Consider the following 22,216-nt stretch of genomic DNA (forward strand, 5'->3'; position numbering starts at 1 on the left):
CGAAACCGCGAAACCTCGAAACATCAATCGATCTTGAGGATTTCAAGCAGCGAATCGACGCAATGACTGGCAACGATATCGTTGATATACTAAGCTTCTCTACTTACTTTTCATTCGCATGGGAATCATTACCTCAAATATAGCCTATCGGAACTTCATGAATTATTCGTTGGCTTTCCTTTTCTATATACTTTACAAGATTCAGTGTAGAAGTTTAGAAGTGTAGGAATTTAGTAGAAGTAGTTTTCTGTGTACTTTACGAAATTAGGTGTACTACCTCCCAAATCGGTATGGAACAACATCAAAATCATCACGGAGCAATAGCGACTTTTGCGTGAATTTTCTTTTTCTTGGCGCAAAACCTAATTTAACTGAATAATGTGAACATGAACCATTGAGCATGCTACTTTTCAAATCGAACATCGATACGACGATAAAATAGCATGAGCTCTAGCAACTTTTAAGTAGTCAGAAACGCAACTTCTATAGAATAACGGAAAGTATTTGACGGATATCCTAACGCCACTCGTATTGAATGATATCCATTTATTTGGTGAGTAACGAATTACTCCTGTTTTTTCGGAGTATACTCAGCTAAGGTTTGCCTACTTACAGTCATTTTTCTTTGCGCAAAACCTAATTTAACTGAATAATGTGAACATGAACCATTGAGCATGCTACTTTTCAAAACGAACATCGATACGACGATAAAATAGCATGAGCTCTAGCAACTTTTAAGTAGTCAGAAACGCAACTTCTATAGAATAACGGAAAGTATTTGACGGATATCCTAACGCCACTCATATTGAATGATATCCATTTATTTGGTGAGTAACGAATTACTCCTGTTTTTTCGGAGTATACTCAGCTAAGGTTTGCCTACTTACAGTCCTTTTTCTTTGCGCAAAACCTAATTTAACTGAATAATGTGAACATGAACCATTGAGCATGCTACTTTTCAAAACGAACATCGATACGACGATAAAATAGCATGAGCTCTAGCAACTTTTAAGTAGTCAGAAACGCAACTTCTATAGAATAACGGAAAGTATTTGACGGATATCCTAACGCCACTCATATTGAATGATATCCATTTATTTTGTGAGTAACGAATTACTCCTGTTTTTTCGGAGTATACTCAGCTAAGGTTTGCCTACTTACAGTCCTTTTTCTTTGCGCAAAACCTAATTTAACTGAATAATGTGAACATGAACCATTGAGCATGCTACTTTTCAAAACGAACATCGATACGACGATAAAATAGCATGAGCTCTAGCAACTTTTAAGTAGTCAGAAACGCAACTTCTATAGAATGACGGAAAGTATTTGACGGATATCCTAACGCCACTCATATTGAATGATATCCATTTATTTGGTGAGTAACGAATTACTCCTGTTTTTTCGGAGTATACTCAGCTAAGGTTTGCCTACTTACAGTAGTTACAGAATCGGTACTTCGTGGAATTTTATATTAGCTTTGCTTTGCTATCTATACTTGATCAGATGCAGTGTATAAGTTTAGTAAAAGTCCAGAAGTTTAGTAGAAGTAGTTTTCTTAATTCCTTAATCATCGAATGACAACCTTGAAACTTTGCACGGTGTTTGTTGGTATTGTCATGACATAGAACGGAAAAATCTTGTCTCCAACCCTGATTGTTCGACGGTTTATTAAATTGACGGTTCGCGAGCCGCGTGTTTGAGATCTCTGTTTTAGACACTGTAACAATTTCAAGAGGTTGTCAGTGAAATTTGAACATCTTGATAAAAATGCGTTCACATCTAGCAAATTTCGTATGCAGCATTATTTTAATTCAATACATATCAATTCAATCAGTGAATCCCTGAAATTTGGAGATTTTGAACAAGCTAATTGTGCGCTCATAGTAGTTATTATGACAAATAGTAGCCTTAGTTACAAGGTAGCTTGGCATTTTAGCCTACTTGAGTACTTTAAAGAAGTACATGTACTTCTCTGCTCAACATCTCAAACTTCAAGGACAAAAATAAACTACGTCCTTTCCTTTCTGAACGATAGAAGTGGAGTTATAGTCTACAAACATAACCAGTTACTTACTTACTTTGAAATCTCTACTTGTACTTGTATTCGAGCAGAATTGCACGATGTTGAGTACCATCGGAGGGCGTCTATCATACTGCTGGAAAATTAAGGTTCAGTGCTCGAGTATCAAGTTAGATTTACTCGAGTAAACTGATGAGTTATAAGTGATTCTATTAAAGTTTATATGAGGCTAGGTGCTGGTAAAAAATCACAAACTTGATTATTTCGGAATATAGAATAGATGACCAACTTCTTTCGTCAAGCACCATAGGACCCATCATTCATACTGAAACTGTATACATCCTACAGTAAAATGGATGCGATTAACGATGAAGAATTTTATTCTTAAAATATTACATGAGATAAAACATGCGAACATCCGTTATCTTGATAATGCCATTGCTATAGATGTCAGTCCGATTCCAACAAACACGAGTCCCTTCCAAACTTTATTGTAGTCGAAAGCGGCATTATCAAAAAATCCTACAAAGCCATCCTGTAACAAAAATAGAAGATAATTTATAAATCCTAAGCGAAGCATGTAAATCACCTACCCATCCTCCATTTCGCACTATCCACTTTAGTCTTCTGCTAGCAATGTAATTCCCAATTGTCTGTATGATAGCTTCTATATGCTCCCCGTGATGTTCATCCTCGTTTTTGCGAGCAAGAATGCTACCGAGCACAAAAAGGCAGACGATCCTCCCCCAATTTTCTTTGGTATCTTTGAAAATTTCATCAGCTAGCATCAGGAACAGCCGCTCATCGGGTAAATATTCTTTATATTTTTCATTGACTTCAACATCACTATAGCGGAGACGTTTGGAAACTGCGTTTAGGACTGTTCGATGTCGCTCGAGCATTTCATCTCCAACTTGACGTAAGGTTCTCTCTGCTTTCGTATTTACCTTAACGCTTGAGCCGTCGAGTTCGTACATGATAAAATTCCTGGTCAAGGAATATGTTTCGGATATAATTTCATCCTTTTCTTCAGTGATCGAAGGTGCTGATACTCGTGATGATTCCATGGCTTGAGGAGAATAGCGAGTCAAAGCTTATTTCGAGATCTAAGCTACTTTGGAAATGAGGATCCTAGGATTTGCTCAAGTTTCATCTATATCGTACAATGCGTTTTCGCGTTCCAGAATGACTTATGTCAATGAAAAATAGCAAAAAATTATCTTTCAATCCTTGATCATGGTTTTGTCAAGTAGCCATTTCCGAGTAAGTAAAACGTTCGTATTGTAGGTTCATTTCTGCTTAATACTATAATTATCATGGAGTTGAAGCAGTCCAATATCAAAAACACCCGAAAGTATTTGTTGCATATAGCTAAAAACCTAATTGAGTACTCTGAAGAAGTACAAGTAGCACAGTTTGTGGTATTTCTATGACATCGAAATTTAGCTAACCAGAACATATACTTGAGTACTCCGAAATGTACAAGTACATTACCTTTACACGACGTTTCTGTAAAATGAATACTGATTTTATTAAAAAAATAAAAAAGCACGAAAAATTACATTTTATCCCAAACCATCAGAATACTAAAGTAGCTTATCGCGTATATGGACCTAATACTAAAGTGTTTATGATTTCAGTTCGCTTCAACTTCACGACATTTTCAGTATTAAACAGAAGTATAGGCCTAGAATGTTAACTTTCTTCGTAAATTGCTACTTCTGCCTTAATTTAACGGATTTATCTGAGATCATTGCTTTACTTAATCTCTCCAAAATGTGCATTATACTAGTACGTCACCATCGAATCCCTCTGGCTATAACTACCCGATAGTATAATTGAGCCAAATACTCGAGTAAGCGTAGCGAATCTTAGAATAGCCGATAAATTATATAGCTATGCTATTCGTACCACTATAAGCATAGGTTTATATTGGTTTTATATTTTATTCACTATCAGAAATGGTAAGATAAAGCATCACTGCACTACCTATTAAATCAGCTCCATTACGTATCTAAAATCAGCGGCTTATGGGCTTGTAAAATCAGCATAATCTCAGTAGTTAGATGCTTGCTACAACTCGCAATTTATCAACTTTAGGTCGTGAGTAAAGCAAGAATTCATAGACTAACATCCATCTCAAATCTGAAGTGCATACCCGCGTAATTATAACCAAATTTAGTGCGAATCTATACGGAAACGCAGCCTAACTCACCTGCGTCATTAGGTGAAGTGCATATCGCGATAGTTGTGATAAATGTGAAATTTTCCGAGCGTAAATTGCGCATATGCGATGTCGGCGTTTTGATCTGAAATGAAATGAGCGAATTTAAATATAGGTGATAAACTATTGCTCTAGCTAATTAATTCATAATATTGTAACCACACTGCGCGAAACGAGTAATAAGGGAGGGAACTTGCATACGAATTTATCCGAATTCAGCCATATCCTCGTTTAACATTATAGTCGTGCACAGAACTCATTATTACGTTATTAGCTATTTAAAATGATGCGATATAGGGGAAATCTCGGTGTAATTCAATCTGCGCACATTATCCATGTATGCCCCAATGCGTTTTGCGGCTTTAGTATAGGTATTGGATCTAATATATTCTATAAAACATGTACGTTGCTATATATATCTTAATCTGAAGTGCGTTGCTGCATCGAAAAAATTATAGCTATACGCAGAACGCTGTCGATTTTTCAATATAGTCAAGAAATGAATTAGCCAACCTTAGTGTTGCGTAATCTGCCTTGTCACTATATGCTTGTTCCGGGCTTGCTTGGCTGCGTGAAAAAAGATGTTTTAGCTTCAAACTCAGTGCATTAGCATGCCGAATTTGTAACCACAGCGAGATTCGAGTATTAAGCATGAATTAGCCCATTGAAAATAGATCACTGGATTATAGTTTACAGAAAACACCACAATTCTATGTGATATCCTTGCATACTAACAACTTTCGAACTATTCGCCACCTCATAAACACTTGAGTAGGCCTACATTTGATGCGTGTGGGGAAAACCTAGTTAAATTTTCATATGCATTTAGGTTCCAACTCTGAAAGCAAGCTTGGTCTATGATCAATAGCAACTTTTGCGTCAAACCCGTTCTATTTCACTTCATACCTATACAATGTAGATAGTCTATTCGAATAATTCGATGTATAATTGAACTTTTCCTCTGCATGATCATTAGGGCTTCTATTTTTTTTTGTTGCAGAGCAACTTTGTTGTAGCCGAAAGCGGTATTATCTAGCAACAAGGTTTAAATGACTCGCTTTGTGGTATTTGATCAACATGGAAAATCGTGCACTTTGCGTTTTGGTCATGTTGAAAACATTAGTTACTTAACAACATTTCAACTCATAGGTGTGGAAAATTTAAAATTCAGAGTGTTAAAGTCATTAAGAGATATTACCATCTTTAAATCATGGCTATCTCATTGAAGTTGACTAAATTTACGGCTTCAGCACGCGTTAATTAGTCCCTGTCGTTATAACGCTGGGGTTCGCGTATATGCAGATAAAGTGTTTGTATAATTACAGCCCTGAGAATCGCGCGCCTGCGGCTATAGTTCGTTCGATTATTTTCGCCTTGGGATTCGCGTATATGCTACTAAGCTCAGTAAGCTGTTTGGACTTCGGAACGAGCACAAGCGACTGATTTGTTTCCATAGCTCCGAACTTGAGAATCGCTTACCTGCGTCTAATCAAAATAAGTCATAAATGTGGAGACCGCAGAAACCGTAACTTGTACACATAAATCAAGTTTAAAAATATGGATGGATGAGTTATCTCCGACCAATAGAGTAATATAACCGCCTATAGTTTAGCGGGGTATTGCTAAAATGTATATCCAAACAATCGTTGCAGAATCTGAATGTTACCAAGCTCCTTATCACATAAAATCATTCATCAGAAGCGTAGGGATTAATATTTTCAAGTCGCAGCGCTCAAAATCGGATTTTATATTAATTAATTAGTGATGATACATTTCAAGTTATTCAATACATATTGCTAAATATACATGGAAAATCGGTATATTTCTCGGAAGGAAGTTATACAATACATATTGCTAAATACGCATGGAAAATCGGTATTGAAATTCACAAAACATTAGAATATCTTCGGATGATGTGGCAATGTAGGCGTGGCAATTAAGGCGACGTGGCCTTCTGGGATTGGCGGGGGTATATTTGACCAAACCCTACTACTTATGTATATAAGCATGTACCCAAATACTCAAATAACGTTGCAATATTTGAATCAGTTTTTTGTCAACCACCTATTTTAAATTCAAAATAATCAGTTGGAATATAATATTATTAAGTTATCTTAGACCAAAGTTCTTGTACTACACTGAAAAAAAAATTTACCTCGATTTACCGCGAAATGTCTGGAAGCAGGGTGGCCAGCCACTTGGCAGTAATATAACATTACCGTCACTCAATGTAAATTCAACTTACAACCGTCCGGTAATCTAACTTTACATGCCAGACTGTAATGTTACAGTCACCTCTGGTATATTCAATCTACATTTTCTTCTGTGTACTTTTACCACTGAGACTGTAATTTTACCGCCTTACCTACCTACCTACCTACCTACCTACAACCCTACATGCTGTCCTTGTAAATCAGATCACATGCCAGCTTGTAAATTCACGTCTCAGCCTACATCCATACCTATCCCAAAGCAACGCGATGCCAAAATACCGCAAAAGTTTCTTCACGCTCTCAAGACGACATTAGGACAACTGTATATTCATTCATGATTCACGATGAAAAAGTATTGCTGCTGGAGGTTGTTTAGGAGGCATGCAAATATGGCACGAGTGGTCCCAAGAAAAGATGAATTAATTCCAACGCCGGATAAACTTCCAATTGTTTCTTTTTCTCGTCTTCATTCCTTCTGTGTGACTAGTATCTTGCAGTTCCACTAAAAATAATTCATGCATAAGTCGCTATACTAAGCCAAGTTGCTAACTTAGACATGACTTGTAAAGACTAAGACAAATAGGCTAACAAAAATATAACAAGTTTTGAAGTACCGGTACTGGTACATTGTGAGTTGACGACTCCTCATTTGACATGATATAGCAGAGATTCATGACATAAATGATCAATGTATTGAAAGAAAAGGTGCCTCATTTGATGCGGCATGTGAGCCAAACATCGAGCAGTGGATGAAAACATATCTAAGCTATGACCCGATAAATGTCAATAACAAGCTAACAGTTTCAACTACTCCGCGGCAGAGTATGTGGTGTCACAGGTCATTATACAACTCGACTAATATCCCAAAATAGAACTGAGAATGGGGCGACTGAAATATTTAAATCATGAAACCAAAGTCATCCGGGTGGTGTGCACAGTCGTAGATATTCACGGATAATATACAGTAGATATTCACTAATACTATACAGTAGGCTACTGTACCTTTTACGATGCGTATCCCATTCATCAGTCCTGAGAATCTTCAACGAAAGTCTCTTCTTTCTTCAATCACAAGTCACAAGCTTCGCACCGTCAGCCTTTGCATGCAATATTGATGCATTTTGCAATATTAATGGCCGACCAGTCGGCTACTCGGCTCGACACGCAGACGACTTTGAAATAAGTGATATTCATCCGCTCACATATGCTACCAATAATATTTACTGTCCACGTTATAATGTTCAATCCAGTTTGGTTTTTCATACAGAAACATCCATCAACACCTATAGTCCCTTTCTTTTGCATCTAATTTCGTATATATTGATATTTATCGCTCCACGTGTGGTTGCCTACTTACTTAGCTAACCGGACGCTATTTGTGATGTCACAGTTGACTGTTGGTTGTTTACTACGAATCTCAGAAAAACCTGCAACGCGCAACCTAAGGTAACCTATTATAGGTTGCCGCGTCCGCCATTAAGAAATGGTCAACTGAGCCTGCTGCTGTGCTGATATTTCTAGTTTCAGGAATAAGATTATACATCCTAAACTGATTTTTGTAACTCATTAGCCCTATCTGTTACAACAAATCTAACCGCCGAGACCGACCGTGTAGCCATAGCCTTATAATATAATGTATATGGTGTAACTACATTGTCAGCTGCTTCTTGCACCCAACTATGCACTATACCGAAATTGGTACTAGCGTCAACCAGTTCCGTGTGACCTAATCCTGTCTCGCGAACGAGGTTGAATCAGGTCAAATCGCAACCAGAATGATATCACAGTGACATGCACTTCCACGTATCCACTGGTTGCTGGGGCTTGGAAGCTAATCAATTTTGCCAATAGCTTGGTAAAATGCCGTAGCGAGTAACTGTCAGTAACCTTGCGAAGAAATTCTGGTAACTTGACTTAGCAGCTAAATTAATGTAATATTACATATCAAAATGTAAAATGACAAACTACACGCTGCTATTAGCTGCGACCGGTAATTCGTTGTAAAATTTACAGAAATTTCTTTGTAAATCTACCAGATTTATTTGTGTGTATTTTCGGTTGTAGGCAATTTAGCGCAGTTTTTCGAACATTTCCAGCAATAATCTGCGATAATATGTTCGTCGCATTTACACTGATATCTTTCTTTTGTTGATTTGATGTTATTGGTGGAACCTTCTACCTTTCTATTTCCTCTAATCAACAATATTACCAGAAAGTATATCAAGATGACGAAACAGGAAGTGAGATTTAATGCTCATGTTTGCTCCACGGTTTCCATATACAGATACCAATTCTCGGACCAAATGTTTGTAGTTGGGTGCTTTGTGATCTTCCAAAAGTTTTATTTACTACATCCTAGAAGGGATTCCATGCAGTGAGCACCTTTCTTAATATGAAATTGTTATCCTCAGTCCGTATCCGAATCTGAGATCCATCAAAGATTCCAGACTTGAGCTTCTAATTTAATATGGATACAAGGTATACCCACTTTGTTGGCTTTGCGGAAAATTACCAATTTTCAAGTGAAAAGAGACGAGACGCATCTGAGTATTTAAATTATGCTTTTCCGAGACAAACTTGATAGCTTTATACTCCTCTTTCATCCTGGTAGAATGACCAATTGGTATAGGAGAAAATATATTTCCATTGTGCAAAAGTACAATTTTTAGGCTTGACATACTGCTTTTTAACAAACAGAGTTCTCGCATCAGGTCATGTTAATATGAATGGAATAACTGAGAACGACATGGGTGTTCATTATAGCCAATTATCTATTTATTGCGCCATATAAAAGTAGAAAAATCCAAGATTTACTTCCTACCAAGTGAAATATTCAAGGGTCAATACCAGTGGTTCCCAAACTTTTTCGGTGTGAGGGCCAAATTTAGAATTTCAGAGTACGGTCGGGGCCGCACGAATACTACGGCTATGAAACGGACCCAAACAGTCATCATGGGTATTTCGGAGTAGCTTTATTGCCCTGGCGAGATTTCAAAACTGTACACTGTTTACCGCTACTTATCTGCTGCATTGGGTGTCCGTTGAGTGAATCAGCTTTTCTCGTCGAAACGCGGGAAGCGCGAGAAATTTCTTTAGTTTCATGACTGAATCGGTCAATATGATCGGGAATTGCAAGTATTGCTATCAATTTTCATCTTGTCTCTGTTCACGTAATCTGATTTACCGGTAGAGCTGAGTGAGGTGTGTTTGTAAAGGTATAGGCCCCCTCAATAGGAATTAAACATATCCGGGGGTATACCCGTTGGCAGGAACGTAACGGCACTTCGTCAGGACCCCGGGCTCCCATAGGATGATAAACTGACCCCGCATGACGTTGTTCGCTTTTGCCACGAAATTAAAGTTGTACTGTGTATTGAGACAGCGCGACGCCCGAATATTTCGATAATTCAAGATAAAATCGGTGAGTAAGATCGGGAATTGTATCGTTGTCCTCTTTGCCCACGTAATCAGATTTACCGGTAGAGCTGAGTGAGAGGTGTCTTGAAACTGCAGACCCCGTAAAATTAAACATCTTCGGGCGGGCAGACCCCTAGGTATGACTTCTTCACATGATGTTATTTCGTGACATATTGATGTCTGCTATATCAAAAAATGTAGAATTGCCCAAACCTACTAAACTGGAAGATCACACGATTTCAGATTGGTATTTCTTCACTGGCATATCATTTTCTTTCCTGCAGGATGGTATTTGTCTTGTGAGGTTCGGATTGCCAAGACAAGAACATTCGGCGCCAGTCATTTAGGCGCCTATATGGACAAATAAACCGATATGTATTTTGTATATAAAACGAAGTTTTTCGTATTTCGAAGTTTATGGTCAGCATAAAAGCAGTCCTTTACGGTCAAGGCTTTCTCGCTGCCGATCGTTCACACTTCTTGGAGTCACATGTTACATGGCCTAAAACTTTATATGTCTTGGTGCGTTCTGGTGCGGTCATGGCCAACGCTGATATGCACATTTCTATAAATATTGCGTATTTTTTCCTGGGGGAGAGTACCAAATAATCAAGATATGCGGTGAATTGAAATCGCGCACCGCGCGAAAAATTTTTGAAGAAGTTGCATAAATTTTCAAAAAATACTCTATAATTTATGCCAATTCACGAAATAATTTTGGGCCCCCTCCGAGCTCGGCCCCCTCAATTGGGGGGTTTGGGGTGCGGCAGTTACGGCCCTGAATATAGGACTACCAATTATGCTGCTTTTAGCCGACTAATCAGTATGCATCTCGGCGTATTCAACCGTGAGTCACGTGATGCACATCTAGTTATCATAGGGTTACCATACGTCCTCTTTTAAGATGATTTGTCCTCTTTTTTGATTATTTTTAAAGTGTCCTCGGAGGACGCCCAAATGTCTTCTTTTTTGAGATTTTGTCTTCTTTTTTGAGGATTTTGGTTACGTATAGGGCCAAATTCGACTGATATACATTAAGTCAGCACTCTAGGAACGCTACGGCGGCTATTTCGGAGCTGGACAGGGAAGTTTTTTTTCAGTCAACCATCTGTTAATGTGAAAGAAAAACTGTATTTTCCTGGAGTTGAGCCTCTTTTTCTTTTTTAGTCAAGCGACCACGAGGAAGAGATTTTCCTCCGGTTTTGAAAGTTATCAATAACTATTTATATCTATACCTACTGCTCGTTCAACTGGAAAGTTAGGGCACATTGCATTGAAACAGCAGTGACATAACGTTAGCAGTCTATACTCACAACTTTCCTGCAATTCTATTATCAAAAACCACAGAGTTCAAGTCAAGCAAGAGTATTTTATAAATATATATTTTATTTTTGTCATTAATCGATTTCCTAATATATTTTTGGGGCTGCATGCGGCCATCAGGGCCGCACTTGGGAATCACTGGTCAATACGGTGATTTTAAGCTTTTTAGTGGTATAAATATCTTCTTTTTTAGAGCCAATCTGGCAAAACTAATGTTATATTCGTCATCAGCAACCTTGAAAACACCCAGAAATGGCTCTAACATGTTCTGCCAAATTCTTTTTTTGTTGATCAGTGTAATCTGTCCGGATTGGTTAAGTGCTGGAAGTGAAAAATACAGCTGCTGGTCGTAATATTAAGTCACATAATTTGTAAAAACTATTGAAATACCCACAGATTCAACTCGTACAGAAGTTTGAGTGATCTCGTCAATTTTTAACTAGTTTATAAGTAGAAGTTATGTTATTGTAAATGAAGGTTCGAAAAGTACTGAAGTATGTGAGGTTAGAATATTATTATTGGAACGGGTTGACGCATATGCAAGTGACAACTTATAAATTTGAGTATGCATCTCTTCAAACAACGTGTGCTCAAGAATTGTGGTCCAAATAGACACAATATTAGAATTATTACTGGTCAGACTCGAACAACTGGAAAATTTTCATATTTTCCCAATTCGATTAGAATTAGAACTATAGCTAAAGTTTTTTTTATTAAAATTAGAGTACAATTTGAATTAAAGCTACTTGGCAATTTCCAAATTAAATTAAAATTATAATTATAGCTGCACAGCTTTTATCCGAATCAGATTGGAATTAGACTTACTGAGTTCGCTAAAACTTGGACATTGAATCAATATCCGTTAATATCGAATTATCGTTCATTCTTATGAGCATGAGAATAGCAAATGTCTGTACCACAAGCTTGGCTCGTCTCGCACTACACAGTTTTCTCAGTAGCATTTACAGGAAAACAAGAAATAGGGTTAGCATAAAAATGAGAGCGCAGGGACATTAGACAAATTCGATTAGAATTAGAGTACAATTAGACAACTAGAATTATTCAATTACCGAAGTGTTATAGCAGTACGCTTATTGTCACTTATTTTAAGCTACCTTAATGAAGAAACGCACGTCCCTATTTTATGACGATTACACTCATACAGATGATCATAGTGGCATTAAAAGGATACTGTATATTGAACAAACTGTCGAGCTACTTTTCAAGTGTCATTGATACTCGATAGTGTTAACTGCGCCGCAATTTCCCCAATAGAAATGTAAACTGTCGACAAAGTCCACCAGCAAGTACACCGTCCCCGCCAATACCGCTCACTGAAATACGATGTGTTGCCTGCAGGTTTATGTTCATGAAATGCGTGTACTCAATAAATATGTTATCGTATATTGGACTTTGTACCGGTGATACCTGAGAACCGTCTTCCGAAGATATAAACGCACAATCCACATGTAGATTAAATCCCCAGAATACATCCGACTATGAGCCCAGGTACTCTACAAAAAGTCGAATTCTAATTTGTGCAGTGTAATTACGTACCAGCACGAACAGTCATCTACTCATCTCCGGCTCATAGTCCGAATAGTTTGCTATCGTGGTCTATTAACTAGGATTTTAATTTATTCAGAGGTTCCTGTTTTTCAGCGAGGAGAGAAGAAGAAGGCTGATGAAGCAACGTAATCGCGTACAAGAGCACCCAATTCGTCATCAAAAAATTGATGTCTACGAGCAGAATGACTGAGTTGCATTTTAGAATTCAAGCTGACGATGTCACATTCGATTGATGCAATTGACACGTGACCTATTTTATGATGTGATTGATATTGGTATTTTACATTTAAGTAACCAAAAATGATTGCCGACGAAAATAATGGTCATACCAAGACCGTCACTACAATTCTCGCTAATTTACGACGTAAATTACTGCTTTAATTAATTTGACCAAAACTAAATTTCACTGAAATGGAGATTAATTCGTCATCATGATGATATTTTCCTATTGTAATGATTGAGTCGCAAGTTAGAACGGAATGGCGCGATGTTAAAATGTATATCATTTCTTACGTGGTGGTGGTTTTCAGATTGTAGATTTTGTTGTAGTCACTAGGGTACTGTTTTTATATTGTACGGACCAAATATTTTGTTAAGGTCAGTATACATCTGATACTAACCTCCAGGATGGTTGTAGAACCCTGTAACTGTGTAAGTGTTGTAGTCACTAGAGTTATGTTTTTAAATGATACGGTCCGAATATTGAAGGACTCAATTATGCTTGAATTTATCCGTCGAATCAACAATCGTTGTCTAACTGTAATAAATAATATCAACCAGACATGGGGTTTTCGTGATTAGTAATCGTATTCGATTACAACGATTACAGCATTTTCAAGTAATCGTAATCGCAATCGATTACATTCGAAAAAAATCTAAAGTAATCGTAATCGTAATCGACTTTTTCACATATCTAATCAATTTCATTGTGAAAGAACGATTACTTTTTATTTGTACAAGGACTATGACATATGAACTCAGAGAGAGATGGTATTCTTTTTCGCCTGCACCATCGAGATGCTTTGACGACGGTGTTGCGATACGGCCCCATGAGGTCATATAGTATGCGCCCTCGTTTTTTTTTCTCCTCCATGCTATCCGTGATTGCTGAGCGCCTAGCAGAATAGCTGCGGATACCAATTTTCGAGTCTTTGGTATGACCCGGCCGGGGATCGAACCCACGACCTACTGTTCGAGAAGCCGGACGCATAACCATTACACTATATCGCTCGGTGAACAATGAACATTCTTGAGCAATGACGAGTCGGATATTCTACCAGGTTATTAATGCCAGAAAAGTCGGATTTTCAGATGCTACTGCCCATTATTATGTCACAAGTATTGGATTTGCTCGTCATTGCCTAAGGCAAGGGTCGGCAACCTACGGCCCGCGGGCCGGATCCGGCCCGCCAAGCGAAATCGTCCGGCCCGCGACATAATAATTAGTTATCACAAGAATACGGCCCGCCGCTTCGTAATGAGTTTCAATCTGCAGTGCAGCGCTGCATGAAAAAAATGCGGCATTGCTACGATATAATAGTAGAGCCTAGATCGTATTAGTATATTGCTACGCCATAAAACGAAAGTGGTTGAAGTAGGAGATGGAGATAGACTAGACTGCATCAGTGCTTATCAATCGGGTGTATCTCGCAACCGAAGGTGTTCCATGCTTTTTTAAAGGGTTAATCACTCTAACGGGGTGTGACAATAAACGTGTTCTTCCTTTGCTTCAAAAAACGCTTGGAGCATCTCTGACGCAATGACGGAATTTCAAACTGTTCAATTACAGATAACTAGCCTCCGTATGTTAGTGAGCCTGTCCATAGTTTGATTTTCCAGAAGGCATTGTGTGCCAAGACAAAAAACCTGAATAGTGTTTTGGCCGCAATGGTGAAAACTGTTAATATGATTTTTGTCTCATCAACTGAATCAGTTACGCCAGATATTACTAGAAGTAGAGAATCAATATGGCGATGTCATGTAGGCCTGTATCTGTCATGTTCGCTCATTGAGTCGAGCAGCTATGCTTACACGAGTGTATGAACTGAGAAATGAAATAGCAACTTTCCTCGAAAATACAAATATCGCCGACTCATAAATCTTGTAATCGAAAATGGGTATCTCATCTTGCTTTCCTGGTACATTTAACGTCACATCTGAACAAATTGAATTTGCAACTTCAGGGGGAAAACAACTACATACATGAGATGTTGAGGCGCATTCAAAACAAATCTGTGACTCTGGAAATGTCAACAGTACAAAGAAAATTATGCTCACTTTCCAATACTGGAGGAGAGAAAACCTAGTACCAACACTACATTTGTAACTGGGATACGAAATTTAACTACTGAATATTTACCCTCTTTTCCGACATTCCTTCTCTATACGAAATGAATTCTGACTATTCAGTACTCTGTTTAATGTGGACGCCAATACCATTGCCTGAAAATTTCTTATGCGCCTTTCTGAAATGCGATGCAGTTGAATTGAATGACAAATTTCATACAAAGAGCATTTCGCTGCATGACTTTGACAAAGAGTACGTTCTTGAAATTGGTCTTTATCCCAGCTTGACCAGCAATGCAAAAGAAATTGCATCGATTTTTGGAAGCACGTACGCATGTGAACAATAGTTTTGAACAATGAAATTCACGAAGAGCAGGCTAAGATCACGTATTTCGGACGTCCATTTTGAATAGGGTCTGATTCTTGTTTCATCTGACTTGTTACCAGAAGTTGAAAACCTTTCACAAAGCAAACTGCGTCAATTGTCACAATTATTCTGTGTCGATGAAGTGTAAATACATGTGTCTTCGGATTGGTATGATTGAGATTGCAGCAATGTAGGATAATATACCGAAGTGAGCGAAAAATATAGTACTTAGAAAAATCCGGCCCGCCAAAAGGTTGTACACCCGAAATTTGGCCCACGACTAGCAAAAGGTTGCCGACCCCTGGCCTAAGGAAATTAACACGCGGTATATAGATATTCGACGTACTTGTACATTTAGTTGTGTGAAAAAGCCACTACACCTCGCAGCAGGATAATAATCACAACTTTGCTTTGTTTCAAATAGTAACGTATGTATTGATGTTTGGTTACGCTTATTTAAATGTGGTTTGACTGTTGCTGCTTGACGAGCAGTGGGCCTATATACGTACACCGGACAAATATTTGAAATTTTATACTCGGCGAATTGAACATGACGATTTTCACATCAAAGAATTAACTATCAACGGTGCTGATATAAATCATGACCGAGTCGTTATTTTCCGTTACTCGCAATTCACACAATCTGTATTACATGCCGAATTTTATGTTCACTTTATCTTATTCTCATATCGCCCAACTTGAAACGGGCACCATTCATAATCTCGCAATTCTTTACTCGCCATATGGATCTGCCACCATAGCCATCCGCTTATACACCATGCTAGCATGGGTTGGAGCTAGAATCAGGACCGAAACAACACTTCGTACCCGAAACGTTGGTCTCGCGACCCCACAGGATAATCAATCAAACTTCTGACGGGTGAAGTCCACCTGACCCTTCTTGTACGACCAGGCTTGTAGCCACAACTGGTCGACACGTTTTGACGCGATGTGTATTCGCGCTGTGTAGGCCTATTTGCTTTCAAGTTGCGTCAAGTGTGAAAAATATTTCAAGTTCATGACTAAATTTCGTCTATAATATTGTTAATTGCATATATTACTATTCATTTGTGATCCTCTCTCGGCCATGGGGTCCGATATACCGGTTGAGCTGGGGGAGGTGGTGTGTTCGAAAATTTAGGGGACGCAATTCATAATCATAACATCTTCGGGCGGTCCTAATTCGTGACCTCCCGTCTGCTATGGTATAAAGTTAATGGATATTGGACTTACCCAAACGTAGCGGACTATTAAAAAAAAATCTTTCGTGAGACGCACACATAGATTGTCTTTTCACGCATTTCGCGCATTTTCCTCTATGGGTGCCCCGAGTGGCATTTGTATTGTGAGGCTCAGATTGGAAGGACAGGATCATTCGTCGCGCCCATCAAGCGCAGTTATGGACAATGAATACGTAGACAAAGTTTCGGCCAAAGCCTTTCTTTGGTAGCGTGAAGTCGCATGTTGACCGAAACTGCAAATGTCTTTGTGTATCGTGGTGCGGTGATGGCCTGCACCGAAATGCCTATCTCTATAAATTATGCATATTTTTTCTTGAGGTGAGAGGTATGCGTTTCAAAATCAAGATATTTAACGACATTAAATCGCGAAGCGTGAAGAAAATTTTCAAATTAATTTAATCTCTCGAAAATACTCAATAATTTATTTTGATTTACGAAATAATTTTGTGTCTGCTTCGAGCTCGCTCCCCACCCTCTTGGTAGGTTTGGCCAGAACGCAAATCGTTGGGTGCAAGAAATCGTCAGCTATAAAGTTAAGCAATATGGATATATTTTAAATGACGTAAACAACAAATGACGTCATCTAATTTTAAAAGAAAGTTGTTCTCTGATGAGGCCTTTTCATCACAATCGTTATTGTCTTTCAATATGTGTTCAAGGAAAATTCTAAGCTAGGCTAAACAAATGTAATCGTTAGTAACCGTGATTGCTTTTCCAATGTAATCGTAATCGTAATCAACTACTTCCTGATTTTGCTGTAATTGTAATCGTAATCGCGAGATTCAGAAGTAATCGTAATCGCAATCGATTACATTCATGAGGTAATCACGGCATGTCTGATATCAACCAGCTGTTACATACGCTATCATGAAAGTTTGGGATGTTATTTTGTTAAGGTCAGTATGCATCTGATACTAACCTTCGCGATGGTTGTAGGACGCTGTTATAGTTGTTCGCTCATGAGGCCTTTTCATCACAATCGTTATTGTCTTTCAATATGTGTTCCAGGAAAATTCAAAGCTAGGCAAAATTAATGTAATCGTTAGTAATCGTGATTACTATTCCAATGTAATCGTAATCGTAATCGACTACTTCCTGACTTTGCTGTAATCGTAGTCGTAATCGCGAGATTCAGAAGTAATCGTAATCGCAATCGATTACATTCATGAGGTAATCACGGCATGTCTGATATCAACCAGCTGTTACATACACTATCATGAAAATTTGGGATGTTATTTTGTTAAGGTCAGTATACATCTGATATTAACCTTCGCGATGGTTGTAGAACGCTGTTATATCTATATAGATACCAAAATCTCGATATGTGTTAGTGATCATGTAGTTTTATAGCTTTGGAATACTTGAATATAATAAAAAGTACAAAAAGAGCATAAATAAGACAGAAAAAAAGTATTTCGATGATCTTCAGTGTTGGGATCAGGTGACTACCTTCGAGTCACGAGTCATTTCGAGTCATTGCACATGTTGACTCGAGTCAAGTCAAGTCAATCGATTTTTGGAGGTGACTCGAGTCAAGTCAAGTCAAGTCACGAGTCAAGTCACATTTTAAGTCAAGTTGGCTTTTCGAGGTGTGAGGCATGATAATGTCATTGCAATTTGCTAGCTGTCTGAAATACAGATTGAGTGGTCATTGATTCCGAATCGATGAATGAATATAGAGTTAAATATACATGCGAGAAGGCGATGCATCGCTCACATATACATAGACCTGTTAAACTGCAAAATTACATAGCCTCAGTTTATAGTTACCAGCCAAAATAGAGAATAGTGAAACAAGTTAAAAAGATGCAATTCATTACCCATTTACAAATAGATATGATACAATTCGAGCTTGCGCCAATGGCTGAGTATTATATAAACTATATTCGAATTCAATTTCAATAAAACAAGAGGTTTGGTTAAACAGAAATATACATTTTGCTATGTTATTACTTTACCACTAGAGTTACGACAACGTAAGCTGTAAGCTTCAATCACTTCGTTTGCGGCCAATTTATTTGTGAGACAGTAATCGAGGCTCAGTGAAACGCACGATCATTGAATGATTGATCGCGAACAATACGAACATATGCAAGATACAATGATTTTTATCGACACAGATTATTTGATGACTTGAAATTGACTCGTGAATTTTGCTCCGAGTCACGAGTCAATCCACATTTCTGATACGCCGAGTCAAGTCAAGTCAAGTCATCTTAGCAAAGTGACTCGAGTCAAGTCAAGTAATGCGAAAAAGGGGACTCAAGTCTGGCTCGAGTCAAGTCATGACTCGAGTCATCCCAATACTGGATCTTAGATTTTCAGTGTGCAATGTCTTCACATTCTGCGTGATGGATTACGATAGAAACTAAATTCATAAAAAATTAAAAATATATATATATAAACTATAAAATTTTGTTAAAAATAAATGAAATCCATGGTAATGTCAATCATGTAGGATTACTTGTGTTTCATCATCATTTTGTGTTGTCTCTTCATATCTTCTGTTGACGTCAGGAGAATGTTGAATAATAATTTTACACTGTTCATAATTTTCAATACCAATATATTTCATGGGGAATTTTCATCAATAACGTTGATATTATTATGTTATTGAGTGACAATGGCTGGACTTCAGGACGAAGATTTTCTTTGCTTCTTTGCCGATGTCCACGTTTTTTGTTTCCTTGCTATTTTAGATAACAATCGTAATTTTTGATAACCGTATGAATGTGATTCATTATTCACTTGTTACTGAAATGTTACGATTCTTTATAATTGATATGGAATAACACTACGGCATTATCAACAACCAAGAATGTTGTTAATGACTGCTAAGTACCTCCAGTCCCTCCACCTTGGACCGAGAGTGTGGTGGTAGGAATTTCGGTTATTTTGTGTGGTTTTGGACTGCGTTTTCATGTTAATAAATGTATAGAATTGGTTTGAAAGAAAGATTAATTAGTCATTTGAGCTTCACATAATCGTTTGGTTTTCGGGATGGGAAGAGACTTATTCAAAGTATTTTATTATGCGATTGCGAAGAAGGCGAGAAGAGGTTGCACAGAACTGAGGAGAAAATGATTGACAATCGTTGTATATGTCAAAACTTGATTCGCAGGTGAGGTAGGTAGGCGTAGTGCAGATTATTATTAATATTATATTCTTTATTCACAGTAATATTATTATTATCCTTTATTCACAGTAAAACTGGTAAATACACACATAATCCGGGGAGTAACCTGCCCCCAAAGGAAAATGGCGAGATTGGAGTACATTTTTAAAATTTCAGTAATACATTCAAATTGTTATTCACAACAGTGGTGCTTTTAGCCTGTTTAAGGCTTTGTGCTTCACGACATTACAATTTGTACAGTACAACGAATGGCATTTCTTCGTGTCTTTAATGTTCTTGCACTCTCTCAGGGCGCTCTCTTTCACGCGCACTTCATCGTCGTCTCTTTTTGCTACCGACTTATAGCTCGGCCCACTGTGATTGGGCTTTTTAAGTCACTGCGACTGTAGTGAGGTTGACGATGGGGAGCCCATAAAACCTCCGACACGTAGAAATTAGTCCGAGCCGGGATTCGAACCACTGCCATTGGTGTCGTGACGCTGGCGCCAACTGCGCCACTCGCTTCACATGCGTCGTGCAGATGTGAGGATACATATCGCCATTTGTCACTCAAATGATGGAGTAAAATTGTATAACGTGTAGGTACTGCAAGTTGACAGTATCTACTTGAATAATCTGAAAAAGTTGATTTATTTCAAGAAAAGTTGAGTACCTTGAACCACGGCTTTGGAGCCGGAGCCGGAGCCCGCAGCCGTGCATTTTCCCCGGAGCTGGAGCTGGAGCCGGAGCTCTACATGAAATTCAGCAGGAGCCGGAGCTGGAGCCAGTTATTTGAAGGGTAACTCCGGCTCCGACGTATTTCATAAGATGGTATTATATATGCAACAACCATATCTGCTGAGCACACATAATTCAACAGCAGGCCTTCGCGAAATTAGGAATCTTTTCCTCTTTGGCGCTACCTTTTCCGACTAACCATATCTATGGGGATTTAACAGCAAAGCAGTCATATGTTCAATGTTCAATTTTCATACTTGAGTGCCGGACGTCGGTATGCGAAATATGCCTGTGAATATTGTTGGTATTCGGCATACTCGCAATTTCATCATCAACGCAACCTTGTTAGCCAATTGTACGGTTCGAAAATAATGATGACTATGTATTACGCGAAATGGGAGAGAGGATAAAAACGTGATTTCGTTGCACATGACGGTATGACGAGCACGAGCCGAGAAATTCCATCTCATCGTTGCTACGAATCGAATGAGCGAATACTCGTTCTTTCGTGATAGTTCTTTAATCGGGCCGCGAATTTGGACAGTGTTATTGAGTATGCAATTATGCATGCTAATTGGAATTCATTACTGCGCATCATCGTCATTCACTCCAGTAAGGATTTTCGAGCGTAAATAAGGGATGGCAGAAGAGTAGCCCAAAACGCCGTTACACTCAGCAAAGATTTGTCGCGGTTCGAGCTACTCAATGCGATGTCAGGACCCCATGGTATTTTATGTTGGAGACAAATTACTGATTTGATGGGCGATTTCCAATTTGTAATGATCTGTTTCGTAAATTCATTCTTGATGTCTGCTTGAAACTCTAGTATTCCCGGATTATCGCGCACTGTGACTTGTAAATGTGCAATGTGCATACTGCATAGCTTAATTCGTTATGGGCATGGCGCAATGTGCATGGCACAGTGTTCAATTCGATTATTCGATTCGTTTCAACGGGAAAATATTATACTCCGATAAACTTGATCACCACCGGATGAACTGGTAACGAGTGTACCAATATCGAACGTCAAACCAATGGCCATTTGGTACAGTTCGAATTTCTGTTGATAACGTGGTGATATCCGCCCATATTGCTCGTACTACAGTTACAGTTGAATAATAATCGCACATTTAAAGATTGAATTGAGCTGCATGGCTTAATGTTAACGAGTACAGTGTCAGTGTTAAAACGCCGCATCGGAATTCTAATGCTGTACACAGCAATGGCATGGAGTAAAGTGCGTTCTAGTGCAACTATGATGTTATCGACAATTGACAAGTATTCATTATGACGTCACAAGCCGGCACGGCGGCACCTATGTCTTCGTTGCTGCATCCGTTACTGACGGCTTACAGCAGGAGTCGCCAACTCAAAACGGGTCGCGGGCCACTTTTCAAATTTCGTAGAGGGCACGGACCGCATGAATTCGACATCGATGTAAAATAGGAAACCACGTTCTAAAACTCTACGTCAGTACAACGGTGAGCTACCTAACATATGCAATGGCCATATTTGACCACAAAAGAAATAATATTTCATTAAAGGAATACAAATACAACAAAAAAATCATTATCACCAATTATATTATATTTTGAACTGTGAGCTGTGCACGATGCCTGGAAACGCTTTTCAGCGACTAAGGAATCGATATTAGGAATAGCGAGATTCGTTACTACCCAGCAAACACAAAACCGTAAAAGGAT

The 22,216-nt window shown here is 38.4% G+C and overlaps 1 protein-coding gene and 1 long non-coding RNA gene across 2 annotated transcripts; both read right to left on the minus strand.

The window, feature by feature from the left end:
- Nucleotides 1-2,144: 2,144 nt before the first annotated feature.
- On the minus strand, nt 2,145-3,241 carry LOC145434917 (induced myeloid leukemia cell differentiation protein Mcl-1 homolog). The gene is made up of 2 exons (XM_080312151.1): nt 2,614-3,241; nt 2,145-2,555 (listed from the first exon to the last, which is right to left on the minus strand). The coding sequence occupies exons 1-2, from the start codon at nt 3,085-3,087 to the stop codon at nt 2,442-2,444; spliced, it is 588 nt and encodes a 195-aa protein (XP_080168277.1). The 5' UTR covers nt 3,088-3,241; the 3' UTR covers nt 2,145-2,441.
- A 3,492-nt stretch (nt 3,242-6,733) lies between these two features.
- On the minus strand, nt 6,734-7,654 carry LOC145434934 (uncharacterized). The gene is made up of 2 exons (XR_013913642.1): nt 7,460-7,654; nt 6,734-6,959 (listed from the first exon to the last, which is right to left on the minus strand). It is a non-coding gene; the product is annotated as an uncharacterized LOC145434934 (long non-coding RNA).
- Nucleotides 7,655-22,216: the final 14,562 nt, after the last annotated feature.

Source organism: Botryllus schlosseri, chromosome 3 (assembly GCF_051294905.1).
Source record: "Botryllus schlosseri isolate E-star chromosome 3, Bs_hap1, whole genome shotgun sequence".
NCBI lineage: Eukaryota > Metazoa > Chordata > Ascidiacea > Stolidobranchia > Styelidae > Botryllus > Botryllus schlosseri.